The 14,475-nt window shown below is 39.6% G+C and overlaps 1 protein-coding gene across 1 annotated transcript; it reads left to right on the top strand.

Moving 5' to 3' along the window:
• Positions 1-2,529: 2,529 nt before the first annotated feature.
• LOC118326009 (golgin subfamily A member 1-like) lies at positions 2,530-13,609 on the top strand. Its single transcript, XM_035658893.1, has 8 exons — positions 2,530-2,723; positions 3,569-3,868; positions 7,454-7,544; positions 9,555-9,629; positions 11,137-11,234; positions 11,312-11,344; positions 13,025-13,153; positions 13,436-13,609. The coding sequence occupies exons 2-8, from the start codon at positions 3,740-3,742 to the stop codon at positions 13,607-13,609; spliced, it is 729 nt and encodes a 242-aa protein (XP_035514786.1). The 5' UTR covers positions 2,530-2,723; positions 3,569-3,739.
• The last annotated feature ends 866 nt before the right edge of the window (positions 13,610-14,475 follow it).

The following is a 14,475-nucleotide window of genomic DNA, read 5'->3' as shown; positions in this document are numbered from 1 at the left end:
ATGTTGCGTGAGAGGGAGAGATTCCAACCAGGGGACAGGTGGCAGTCAGCACTTTGTGGAACCCATATGGACGTGTCGGTATAGGCGTACCATTTAGAGTCTCGGATGACGAGCAGTGCATTTGCTTTGTGGTGGCCAACCTGTCAGTGTCGTCATTCCCACTCCCATGGCCTTTGTAGTTTCTGGCAGCTACGACGGTCACATGGCATTTCATTGCAGCGAGCGAGAAGTTAACAGTAATCACTTTGGTGATTATCAGTGTTTTTCTTAGGGGAAGGGATTAAAATTTCATATGTCCATAAACCTCTCTGTTTACCGTTTGGACCCGCAATACAAACAAAACATGCCACTGCTGCCGAGCAAATCCAGCTCTGCAGTCGTTACTATACAATATTCACTCTATTTGTTGTTGTCGCTTATGTATTAAAACTGGTTCTAAGGCCGGGGATAATAAAGGCACTTGCCAACAAAAGCGCCCAAAAATTGGCACTATCATTGCTGGACAAATGGTCAGCAGAGCTTACAGTGGTAGTTAGGTGCTAATCTGCATATGCATGTACTCCTGGAGAGCTAATGTGTAAACCATGGCAGCCCCAGTATCGTGGTCAAACAGGAGCAGTTTCAGTGATTGTTAAAACTGTGGGTACCTTCAACATATGCATCCTCTAATTGCCAGGGATTTGGAACTCGAGCTCCCTGTGACATAAGATTATTTTCTCTGCTGTGTCACCGCGGGTACTGGGTTTTCTTTAAATAAAGAAATCCAAAATTGTGGGGAGTTTCAGGACATTGACGTATCTGGCCATGGGATGCAGGGAAAAAAAGCCGACTCCATGCCCGTAATCATTAATCAATATGCGTGGTCAAACATCAGCGCTATTCATGGGGCAAAAAAAAAAAACAATTGGCAAGAAGAGTGTTGCATTTTGATTTTTGCCGTATTGTCAAGTCAGAACAAGGACCACTTAGATGGTTTTGCTGCAAACGATGATTGACTCGGTCAGAATAGGCTGTTTGGTCCGATTATTGTTAAAGCCCCGCCTCCAGGGTTCAGAAGACCAGTTGTTCTTGCTGTGGGTTCGCCTACAGTGTGGCTGTCGTAGAATGCTCTCTGTGCAGAGTTTGACTCTAGAAGGATGTTTTCACATTCATTCTGCTGAAAGTGCGAAAGCTTTCTCTGCGCTCATTGCGAAAGATCTCATCTTTAAGTGGCGTGGCCATGAGTTTGTGACATCACGGTCTACCATAGTTAGGAAGCTCGAGTCCTCGGCGTCCAGTATCACACTCTGTACAGTGTGGCAGTGTAGGAAACTATGCAAGCCACGCACGTCGGCTCAGTCCAACTGTGAGAATGGATTTACACAGTGAAGGGAGGACCGACATCTTGTGTCCAGCAGCAAAACTTGACTTAATAACATTTACATATTCATAGATTCTGGAATTTTTAATGAGCTAGAAGGAGGAGATTACTGATATTATACTTTTTGAAAAAAAAACATTATTATTCCAAGCAGAATATTTGTATGGTAATGCATGTCTGGAAGGATCTTTAAGGAGGAAAGAAATATCTGCATTTATTTTGCACATACGTACAGTTGGACAAAGTAGACTGCAGCTAACCTGTGTCATTATGAAATTGATCATTAGTGTCAGTAAACCACCTGGACAAACAACCTCCGCCTTTCCCTGCCCAAAGCGACTGTATTTAGAGTGTCCCCCAGCGATTCTGGGCAATTCTGGCAGATTCTTCTTTTGCCACTAATATTGACTGTTTTGGTATTAATAGTTTGAGAGGACTCCCTAATTTGGTCCATATTTCTGGCACCATCTTCTTCATCTCATCCTCTTATTCGACAAATTATTGGAGAAAGTCCTGGACTTTACCCTATAGGATTGTTTACAAAATCAAGTACAATTTCTAATTGGATTTTGGATTCCTACAGGGCTTTTTGACTAGGGATTCACACAGAAAACAGAGTTTTTCTCAGCCATTTGATATTTGTTGATATCTATACTAATAAACAGTAATCATCACCAATAAATGTGATTATGAATATGTGGTCAGGTGAGGTTGAGGCAGGTGCACTTCCTGTTATAATGTAAAACATTTAATAATATAAGGAATATTTATTTTGACAAATTAAACTCTGTAATCCCAGATTTCAACCATCTAAATGACCACTCAAAATATGTATTAACATGCCACAATCTGAGGGACAGTGACTGACCTTTTCTACTTTATTTTAAGTTATTTCCTAATCTGTATACATATATTTTACTCTTGCTTTGACAGTGTAAACGTCTGTTTCCCATGCCAATAAATTCAATTTGAATCGAATTGAACTGAGTATTTGTAGTTTTTGTATTATTAATAACAGAAATAATGAACATGTCTTCATTTGCAGCTCTGTAACTGCAGTTGCTATTGCTTTTATTGCCTCTAGGTGGCGCATTTTGTCAGCTACACATCCACGCCTCTCACTTCTTCTAGCCAATCACAGAGAGCACAGCCGTGACGTCTTCCGTCACTTGTGTTGGGGTGATTACGTGTAGCTCACTGACTAGCAGCAGCAGCTAGCTTGTCAGACGAGATAGTACCCAGCGAGTTCACATCGACTGCCACAACCATAGCGGTTCCTTAACTGTATGTAGAAAAAGGGCGAATGTACAGTCACCGAGCACCTAACAACTCCACGAACTGATATTTTATCGAAGTTAAAACGGTAAGAAAAAGGCGAGTTCAGTGAAGCTAACTGCTAACATCACCGGTGATAACGTTAACTCTCATTGTTATGGCTAGAAGAACTAGCTGGCTAGCTGTCTGTCAAAACATACTCTGACAATGTAATGGTACATTTCCTAATAGGATTAACGCCGATAACACACACGAGATAGAGCTTTTACTTTGCAGAAATGTACTTATCCACACGTTATCTAAACGGTTGCGTTGGTTAGGACACAGTATGTAGCCAGCCATGGCAACACATTTAGTTATAAACTCAAAATCTGATTTTGCTTTCCAGTGCAGTCGTTTTCATAAATTACACAATTACTCCAGAATTAGGTTTCCTGAGCTCTATGAAACATATATGTCATACAGTCAATGACACATTTAGATGCCTGGTGCAGTTTGCATTACAAAAGAAGCATTCAGAAGGTTGTCATCTGCTTTCAGTAACAGGGTTATCGGCTAAATATGAGTCTACTGTGGGAAACATGTAGTCTCCCAAGCCACAGTGACATATCAGTTTGACGAACACTTAGTTGTTATTCCGCTGACATATTCTTTAGCCATCAGAGTAAGACTTAATTATAGCTCGATCTTTTTTGGCTAGAAGTGGCCTGATAGACCAGGCAGACCAAACAACCACAACCAGAATCAGCTAGCATTTGTGTGTCTGTTACTGACGAGTCAAAACAGCCTGCCTATTATATGATGATTTTAGTGGATACCAAAAAGAGTGGGACTTGATCTTGTTGGGCTCATTACAACAATTCGACATATGACTGGTGCAGACAAGTGGCCACTGTTGTCAGTCTTGGCATTGCAATCTCTTTTCTTTTCTAGATGTAGCAGAATGGAATCACCAGTACAGACTTGTTTTGAGTGGAACTGCAGAAGGAAGTGGCTCTGTTGCAGCCCTCAGAACCAGGAGCCGTAAAACCCGAGGTCACGCGAGGTTACTTACTCTCAAGAAACTGGAAGTTGCACTCTAAACGAGACACTGAAAGGACAGTAATGTTCGCCAAGTTGAAGAAGAAGATCGCAGAAGAGGCGGCCACAGCACCTCGCAGTGGTGTCCGTATACCGCGTACCATCAGCAAGGAATCCATCACCTCAGTGGGGGCAGACTCAGGGGATGACTTTGTGAGTACTCTGTGAAATCATCACCAGTCACAGGTTGAGTGCTTTGAAATCTTGGTTTTCTAGATGGTGTGCTACGTCTTTGGTGCATAACCAACCATTGTTCAGACATTTTGTTGCATGTGTTTTTTCCACTTTTTATGCAATATAAAACAGTCACACTTTATGGTGTGAACAGTGACAAATTTTAGGGATTAATAAAGCAGGAAAAACCTTACCAATAAAAATCAACTTTTGTAGGTCAGTTTATTGTCTAATTACTTGAGTAATTAGCTGATAAATGTTGACCAAAAAATGTGTCATTAGACTTGTTCCTGACTTGAAACTCAATTATTTTCTTTTTGTTAGGAAAGTTTTTTTGCTATCATCAGACAAAGTAAACGGTTCAATCTTTCAGTTCTTCTCCATATACTCCTATATATTTGCTTTTAGTGGCAGTTTCCTGTAGTTAATAAGTAATAATTTAGCACTAATGTTACTTCTATGGATTAAAGGGCTTGTAAGAAACACATTTGAAAAAATAATTGTTGATGCAGAAGTGGGTGAGATATCCTGACTACTATAGTTTCTTTCTTTCCACTTCCCATGCCACGTAATTGTGCACATCCTTAAAGCTCTATGTCTCTGTTTATAATGCAGGGTTTTTGTCAGAAATCTCGAGTCTCCAAGCCCAAGCAGAGCCAGGGTCCGAAATGAACCCTTTGCCTCATCTACCAATACCAAAATATCAAAAAACAGTCAAAAATGTTTTTTTTTACCAGCCATAAAACTGCATCATGCATTATTTGACTAAAAAGAATTACCTCAAGTGTATATCCTTTTTAAACTTATTGAGTGTTCATAGGTCACCTCTCGCTAAAACGCAGACCTGTGTTATCTTTTGGTGTCTTATCACTAGGAATGTGTTAGGGACAGTGTGATATAATGATACATCACTATACTGGATTCGCAATATGATTATATGTTTTCTCTTATATTTTGTTTATCAAATGATAGAATATTTTTTTTATTTCTGAGGTAGGGTATAAACTGTGCAAAACAATGCATATTTCTTTCTGTGAAGTGAAACTTATGTCTTTGCACATCTTTGAGCTGTGGCCAGTCAGTGACTCCTCTAAAGCAGTTGTGAACACAATACCTCTATAACAAATCGAGCCATGTTATGTTAAAAAAAGGGCTAATTCTCAACTATTTTCAGTATATTTAATAAATAACTGTACATAACTTTTTACTTGATCTAATCTGTTTTTGGCCTAACGGGTCCTAGAATCAACTGCACTGCATTGCTCAGTGTGTAAACAAAGCACCTTGAATGTTAGTAGATGCTTTATGTGTCCAACCTGCAAGGCAGCGCTGTGATATTCAGGTTGCCTGGGCCTAAATGTTAGAGATACTTGGAGCAGGTCCTGTTGATGCTGATGGCTGTGGTCCAGCTGCATTAGTAATCTCCTCTGTGACACATCCCAGTGTGCAACACTGCCAAATGTATAGATGCTATCAATATATCACATCTCTCTTCTCAGTGATAATCACAGAAGAATATCAGAGTTCCCACACGTCCTGGAAAACCTGGACATTTTTAAAGATGAAACTGACCAAATACGCTGAAAATAATTCACGTTTTAACTTACTCAAACCCCTGAATCTTCTGTAAAACAAATTGGACCTGTTACTTCGTTGGTGCTGTCCGGTAATGTTTATGGTGAGAGGGAAACTGAAGTAAACTGTAGTCTTATTTTTCTGGAGGAGCGCAGTGGAAAAATGTGTTGTGGTGGGAGACGGAGCCAAGCGCCTCCACAAAGCCAAGCTAACGCTGATTACCTGTAATAAACCTGAGACACTATCATTAACACTACAGCGTAAAAAAAAAGCCAATACTAGCCCTACTGATAGATGATATGGCTGTTTGTGAGCTGTTCTGTATTATCAAGAAAAAGGTCCTGGAGGGATTCTGGAAAATAATTTCTTTAAAACCCTGAATAAATAGCGGCGTAATGCGCTTATTAATATAAACTGGGATATCAATTCTAAAAAGCAATAAAACAGCAGCAGTTTGACATGAAACATGGTGCCGTTGTGTATCAATTGTATACTGTTTACAATTTATCTTATGGTACTCATGGTGAAAATGAAAGGACAGGAAATGTGATTACTTCTCTCGAGGAACTCATTAAATGTCACATTTGTTTTTTGAATGGGTCTTTTTACGACATGCATTTATTGACTGTTTTCAGTCCAGCCGTAATGGAAAATGGGATAGATTTCTTGTCATATCATTTCTCACACATCATTTGTCACTCTGAATTAGTTCTGGAAAGTCACAGAAAAGTCCTGGAATTTAAGGTCAGTGCTATGATTGAAACCTTGGCTCGCTTTTCTAATATTTGCCAATCCGGCAGTTGCACATAACAGCCTGGGTGTGACTGATATTACTATAGAATGGGGATGACTTAATGGGTTGGTCTCTATTGTATTGATTGTATGAAGGCATGGTACTGTGTTACTCATTCTTAAGACCAGCCAGTGTAACATGAAGCCCTGTGCTTATAGTTTGTGAAGGGAATCTGTGGTAAAGCTGAGTTCACTGCGTCTAACAAGGTAGTGCAGTCCCTCACAAGGGAAGCCAGACTCCTGAGGCTGTAGTGCCGTCTCAGTTGCACTCGGCTAAATAATTTAGTGAAGTCACTAAGTAGCAGTACTGCCATATGTGACGTTGTGTTTCTGGTACAATGAATACTTAATAGTTTGGCTGTCACACTTTACGCAGCTTCCTTTCTGCATTCAATTCATCCAATATTATTCCTGCAGCTGACTAGCCAGATACCACTGACATATTCTACAGAGCTGTTTGTAGTGCAACAGCATCCAATGTAGTGTGATAACAGAACATCTTTCTGTGATCTCAATCAAGCATACCCTCCAGGATTTGGAGTTGGTATCCAGGGATCTGTCAAAATTCTAGGCAGTATTGGGGGAATTTCTGATACTGGTATCAGAACAACTCTATCTCTATCTGATTTCCATTTCTTTCTGTTCTTGCTTTGTGGTTCACATTCCAACATAGTAAGTGGTGGTAAATCATTTGCCAAAAAAGATATGCATTATTATTTTCTTAAAATTTTCTATAGATATTGTGATAATAATGTTATTGTGAATTCTTTTGGCCATGATAATTGTGAAGTGAAAATCAGATGTGGTGACAGCCCTTATCATGAGAGTGGTGTATTGGCAAGAATCTGGCGGTACGTGTAATCTTACGGGGGTTACAGTTCATTATACTGCGATATATTACTGTAAGCAAGGCTGTTTGTTGCAATCTTAAAACAATTTATTTTAGGAAAGTTGTCATTGTATAAAGAACACACCAACATATTAAAATGGTTTATGCAGTGGGATTTATATTTACCATATTTGTACCATCCAACATTATAGCCCTCACTTTCCAAACACAACGATATTTTTTCTTACACCCCTACTAATCACAACTCGATGATTTCTAAGAAACTTTTGTTGGATATTTGCTTCAAATTTCCCACTATGAAGAGCATACATATTAAGTGCTACCTAATGCTGTGTGTGTGTCTTCAGGCATCTGATGGCAGCAGTTCCAGAGATGACCTGCCCGCCCAGCTCCTCAGAAGGAATGATCAGATCCGGAAGCTGGAGGCCAAGCTGTCGGGTAAGAAATGTGTGAGCCTCCTGCCTTTTTAAGGCAATTCTGATTACCAAGCTCAGATAGTGTCCCATTGTTAAAGTGTCAATTTTTCTCTGCAGTGAGTCACTGCCACATAAATAAAAGCAATTTAGTGTATGACTGCCAGATCATGAGAAGATTGATATAGATATACCTATCTGTCTGCCTGCACCGGACCAACTATTATTTACGGTAATTCCTACATGTACAGTTTAGTTTTAGGGCGTTTTCACACATACCTCATTTGGTCCGGACCTTCGGACTTTTCAGTTTGGTCCGAACCAAAAGTGACAAAAGGTGCCACGGACCACCCGGCCGGAATTCAAAAGACCAAAAATTTGGTCCCCGAAACTAAAGAGGTGGTCTCGGTCCCCGGATCCCAACTGAACATGTTCGGTTTTGTTTAACAGTATGAAAACACTTTTGGAATGGTTCGGATCTTTCGGGACCGCAATTAAACAGGAAGTTTTAAGGCATAAAGTATCATAGAGAAGAAAAAGAAAAAAAAAACGGAAGAAAAACCCCCGCCAAGAAACAAGCAAAAATGAGTCGTGGAAGTAACGTGGGGAGAAGAGGAGATTATATTGTTATGTTGTAGTTAATACCATAAATAACGCAAACGGGATTTGCTCATTCATTTTCATTCAATCGGAAAAGACTACCCGCCAAAAATGACAACACGCCAACGTCAGAGACGCACGCCCGTCTACTCACCAATCAAAGGGAACGCAACACACGTACGTGGTGACGACACACCGTAAGTATGTCATGGAAAGTTCTTTAGTGCGCTAGAAAAATTACTATGTGAAACCGAAAATAACGGGATCAAATGTATACAAGTAATTAAACACGAACGTTGGTCGGACCTTGGTCCGGACTTTCAGGTGGAAAACGCCCTTAGTCAAGCTGCTCAAATATTTGCACACCATTCTTACTTGAATATTGCATAGTGTATATACTTATATTATTTATATATTATTATATTTTCTAATCTTTTATTTTGTGATTGTTGTACCTCCCACTTCTGTTAGGAACATCCTTATCTTATCTTTTCTTGTCTGAAGCACCCATCTAAAGCAAACATTGCACACATAACAGACATTAAACACTTGGTGGTGGAAATACAATGCCCAGCAGCAGCAGCAGCTCAAACAAACCATCTTTGCCAAAGGAATATGACTAGATCCTGTCAGGAACCAGTATGAAAGCTCAGATATGTAAATGCAAGTCTTGTAGTGAAAATAAACTACATTTCATCAGTCCTAATCTTGTTTTTTCCATTTTATTTGTGCACATAAGACAATAGAATTTTTAATGGTTGTGCAGGAGATGTTGGAATTAATATAATGTACATTATGTTTCAGATGAAATGCATTATAGTTGAGATCCATGAAGTGTTGAAGTTTTCTTTGCTAATTAGAGTGCCTTTGAGAATCTTTTGAATAAAGATAATGGAGATATTGTTTGAGTCTCAGAATGAATGTGATCATTTGTTTCTGTTTAAATGTTTGCTGGGTGTATATTTAATGGGACAAAGTCCTAACATATTTTATAATATAATATTATAATTTTAGGGCGTTTTTTTTCCTCCTCTACCCGGTGTAATGACTCCTCGTTCCTTTGGGTGGCTTATGTGACTTTGAACCCCTAAAAAAGGTTAAAAGTCGCACATTCTCATGCAGCCTTTTAACCAGTATGGTTTTCTCAGATAAGAAAATCATTAATAGTTTTACCTTCCATTATTTCTCAATCATGTTTTCCCTTTTGCTTTCTCCCTCTCCTTTTGTTCACTTTCTCTCCTTCCTCTCTCTTTACGGTCATCTGCCTGTTCCTCCTTCATGTTTGTGTTTTGTGTGTGTGGTTGTGTGTGTGTGTGTGGTGTGTGTGTGTGTGGTGTGTGTGTTGGTGTGTGTATGTGTGTGTATGTGTGTGTATGTGTGTGTATGTATGTATACTGTTGATACCCCATCCCATTACCCTACTTCCCAACACTAGACTACGCTGAGCAGCTACGAATTATGCAGAAGACCAAGGACAAGCTTGAAATTGCGTTAGAAAAGCATCAGGATTGTACGTACCTCTACTCTCCTCCCAATTAGCTTCCTTTCTCTCATCTGTCTGTCAGCTGTAATAACCATCACTTCTTCCCATGAAGATAATTTTTTATTCCAGATGCTAATATTATGGCCTTTTGCTTTGGGAGCGCTGAATGCTTTTTCCTTTGAATCTAAAAATCCACCCTCAGATCTTTTACACTGGTCTTTGTTTACATTGATATCAGACTTATGTATGCATTGTCTGTTACTTTGTTGGTGTATCCACTTTCCCTCAATTTCCCTCACATATTTACTTTAGTTCATAGTTGTCTACATTCGCTACAATGTGTGGCTACTAAAGATGTGATTTGAACCTATTTCTTTCAGTTGGACAAAATATGCAAAAGAATATATGATATAAATATAGCTTACTAGCAACTCTAGCTATGGTAATGAGAATTATGACGATGATAAAAGCCACACCCATTATTTAAATATCAACATGCCTTCTGGTTTGTTGGGCTTACTACCAGAGGAGACACTATCTTGCTCTTCTGATAAATTTGTCCTCATATTTTTGATCAGGGTCCAAAATAAACTTTTTGGCTCATCTGCTATTGGCAGGTAAACTGAGACCTGACCCCAAGCTGTGATTGCAAATTATTTACCTGGCCAGTGACCCCAATAATTTTTTTTCTCTGCCAAGCCCAAAATGTACCGTATTTGGTGTGTGTTCATTTTGGACACTGCTATTCAGGAGATAGGAATACAAGCAAAGATAAGATACTGTGTTCAATAATACAGCCACAAAGATCTATCGTAAATGAGTTGCAAACTCCTTTTGATATGCAGTGTTGACAAGTCAACTCTAAACTTTATTGGAAATGTGACTTTTGAAGAACAAAGAGTGGTGGCACTACAGGAAAGCTACACAGCTGCATCCATTGGACATGAGGGGTAATTGGCAGGTTGCCACGAGATTTACACATTCATGCTCCTCGGAAGATAAACCACTTCCAATTTGGGCTCTCAGTAACTCTCTAGTGCCACCATCAGGCCTAAATGTCATCTTTTCACTTTATATTAGAAGCTTTTAATTTGAATGACCCCACAACTCCCCTCTCAGAGTTCCTCATAAAGACTTACTGATTGTTGAGTTGTATTCTCAGTAAGACTAAGAATAGCAAAGTTATCAGATTTGTTGTTAGTTCTAGCTTTAGTATTTTGAGTTGTAATAAAGGTGTATCTTCAAGGACATGTCAACTTCAGGGTGGATTTTTGTTCTTAGTTCACACTCAGATGTTGCAGTGTTAGCTTTAACAACGTGTGTTTCAGTTGCCATGCATCGCTTGTCTTTGCCTGTCTTTGCTTCTGGGATGAATACACTTCTTAATCGGACTCTAACTTTTCACAGCTACTAACGGTGCCACTGTCTTTGCTACTTTAATATTTCTGTTCTTTTTGGTTGTATACAAAATCTCTGTATGGTTTCCATCTTTTTTGCTTTCTTTTTCTCTTTTCCTCTCACTTTGACTGCCCAGCATCCATAAAGAAACTTCAAGACCAGAATGAGTCTCACCAGGCCAGCAGAACCAAAATGGCAGAGGGGATGGCTTTAGCACTGGAGAAGAAGGATCAGGTAAATGCTTGTCTCACTCCTTGTACAGTCCTGATTTGTGGATTGTGTAATCATTTATTTTTATCCTTTACCTGCAGGAATGCGTGGAGAAGATGGCTGTTGTGGAAAAGGTAATGAAAAAGTCTTGAAAAGTCTATCCTTTTATTTTACCATTATATAGAATATCTTAAAATTTGACACACCTAACAAGGATCAATGACTTTCAGAAGTTCACAGTAATTCTAAATGTTTTATGACAGTGCCTTTTATATAGGGTTATAGTGGCTTATTCTACTGTCAGGAGTATATAGAATATAAAAACATTATATTGATTGAGCTTTCTTGGCCCCACACAGTGATACTTTCTATGAAGAAATCAGACAATAAACAGTAAAAACAGAACATAACATATGCCAAGAACTTGAACATTGATTCCTTTTCAAAACAAAATATTATTATCAAAATAGCTGTATAAACGCTATAAATCAACATAAAATACTCCAAATATTGAGTATTAAAAGAGATATTACCCAATGTTCTATTGCACAAGAAATAAGTGAGTTACAGCAGCTGTTTCAGCTATGCAACGGTAACTGGTTGTTGTCCATCAGTTGCAGCATGCTAGTCAGGTTATTCTGGTTCGTCAAGCTCATGTAGTGTCTCCTCCTCCAAATGGCAAACACAAATGAGAGGTCAGAGCTAGAGGATCCTCCCAGTGCATTTAGATACACTGTGAAGTGTGTGCCACTGTCGGTGTCTGATTTATTAAGAAAAACAGAAATGTTTCATGTTAAATATTTAGAACCCATCATTGAATTTATGGCATTATGGCTTTTTTTTTCTTTTTTGCCCAGTCTTTTCCAGAGGTTTTACTGCAATTGACAGTATACAGCAGTAAAGGATACATTGAAAATAGGAATATTAAATATGAATTTGAAATTTAGCTTATTGAACTTGCATTTAATTTTTTTTATTGAACTTATAGTATACTATATACTTTTTTTTAAAAATGTCATCAGTACTCCAAAGTACCCGTATCTGCACGTACCCCCATTTAGGAAACACTGGATTAGTGGAATGAGACAGAAACAGAGGAAGGCGAGTCCTTCTCCCCACAGCATTCAGACAGCCTCTCACTGCAGATGCCAAATCAATAACTAATGCTATAGAGTGTTTATCTCTGCAGATATGTGACCATACTCAGTGCAGACAATACAAGATTTAAGCATATGGTCAGTGCTTGAGCTCTGCTACAAAGTGCCTGTATAAACGAGCTCAAGTTGTACACCAATCTGACGATCAGGTCAGACTGTAGCATTACTGTCATTTGTGTTTTTATATAAATGACAAAAATGTTATTTTCTACATTTATTTGTTTACTGAAATCGTACCATCGAACCCTCAAACCACGACCCCAAAACAAACATACATGCTGAACTGTGTCTATGGAATGTTGCATACCATTACACTCCTATATTAGATATTTGATTTTAGCATGAATTCAAAAGCTATCTGCTGATTTTGAACTGTTTGAAAAAGTCACCTCCTAAACTTGGTTATAAGCAATGTAGTCTATATCTCTGCCAAATCATTTGGCAACCACGGTATGCGTGTCACCAAATGATTTCAGGGCTTGTCCCTGATATGTTAGAAAATGATCTAAAACCAGATGTTGTTCTTGTGTCCTACTCCCATTCATTTTAGTAGCCCCAGCAAAAAGAAATACAGTGCACAAAGTACAGGTGTGAAAGCACACAACTTTGGCTTCTTGGCTGCACATGTAGTGTAATGTACCTGTTGTGTTTGTTTAGGAGAAGGCTGCCCTGTCAGCCCGGCTAGAGGAGATGATGGAGCAAAGCTTAGCACTCTTCCAAAAAAGGGATGACCTGGATGAACTGGAGGGCTTTCAGCAGCAGGAGCTGGCTAAAGTTAAACACATGGTGCGTACATGTGGAGTTGTATAGTTGGATTTGCAGCATTTCTTTCAAACAGTGCAGTTTACCACCCTCTTTTTGTCATTCTGCGATTTAAATGAAAATGGGAGATTGGCACTTGTCTGTGAGCCTGAGTGCAGGATAGGGGAGTCTCTGTGGCACTGAATGTGTTCTAAATCACTTAGTTTGTTGAGGTGTGATTGGATTTCACCTGAGTCCGTAGCAGCACGTTCTTTACTGCATGGTATGTTATTTTATTGTTATTTATTTCCCATTTATGTCTATCAGTTGCTGAAGAAGGAGGAGCTGCTGAGCCAGCAGGATCGGGAGCTCCAGCAGAAGGAAGCTGAAGTTCAGTCGGCAAAGCGAGGGTTGTCGGAGACTCGGGGGAAACTCCAGGCACTGCAACGGCAACACGAGGAGAGCTGCAGGCTCAACTCTGAGTTTGAAATAGAGCGGTAAGAAGGAATGCACCAGGCATGTGATTTTATTCTCTCATAAGCAAGGCTGCAACTAACGATAATTTAGTTGTTTACTCCATAAAATAGTGAAAAATGTTGATCAGTGACAAAGCCCAAGGTGACGTCCCCAAATGTCTTGTTTTGTCCACAACCCAAAGATATTCCGTTTACTGAGAGGACTAAAGAAAACAGAAAATATTCACATTTGAGAAGCTGAAATCAGAGAAGTTAATTTAATTAGTATAAGTAAATAAATAAGTTAACTAATAGATGAATTGACTAATTGTTGCAGCGCTACATTGGTGGTACCTAAGGACATAAAACATACGTGCAATATAACTGCCTAATGGGGACTGTAATGCACATAACACAGTCCTCAGAATGTCAGCTGAAGTTGAAGATAGATGTTGAAAATGAAAACAAGGTTGTCAGGCTGTGTCTTGTTACTCACAGGAACACGAGCGAGAGAAACATGCCCACAGCGTGCTTCAGTTCCAGTTCAGTGAAATGAAGGAGATGCTAAAGCAAAGTGAAGAGCTGCTAAATGTAAGTATTTGTCCCCCAGTGTGAATGCGTGTCACTAAGAGTGTGAAACGGGTGCAGAAACGGACCCTCCTATGGATTCAGAAGACATATTTACAAAAGAAAACCGCTGCCTTTACTACTCACTCTGTCACTTAGAAAGGCTGCCTATGTACGCCCGCGGCCATCTTTGTGAGCATTTGGTGTGTTTGGGAGCTAACCCCGCCGCTGGCAGCTATCCAGCTGCCCTGAGTCTGCGCTACAAGGCGCTCTCCCTCAGGCCTGTGCCCCAGCTGGGATCTTTGTCGCAGCTCCATCCTGCTCCATCTGGGCCCGCTGCCCGGC

This window comes from Morone saxatilis, unplaced genomic scaffold (assembly GCF_004916995.1).
Source record: "Morone saxatilis isolate NCDOM2014 unplaced genomic scaffold, NCSU_SB_2.0 Contig16, whole genome shotgun sequence".
Lineage (NCBI taxonomy): Eukaryota > Metazoa > Chordata > Actinopteri > Moronidae > Morone > Morone saxatilis.
This window is presented reverse-complemented; position numbering and strand designations above follow the sequence as displayed.

Bases quoted from the DNA above. Each gene is read 5' to 3' on its own strand.
- LOC118326009 (XM_035658893.1), top strand. From the start codon at position 3,740: ATGTTCGCCAAGTTGAAGAAGAAGATCGCAGAAGAGGCGGCCACAGCA. The intron at 3,869-7,453 runs GTGAGTACTCTG...GTGTGTCTTCAG, and splicing joins CAGACTCAGGGGATGACTTT to GCATCTGATGGCAGCAGTTC. The intron at 13,154-13,435 runs GTGCGTACATGT...TATGTCTATCAG, and splicing joins TGGCTAAAGTTAAACACATG to TTGCTGAAGAAGGAGGAGCT.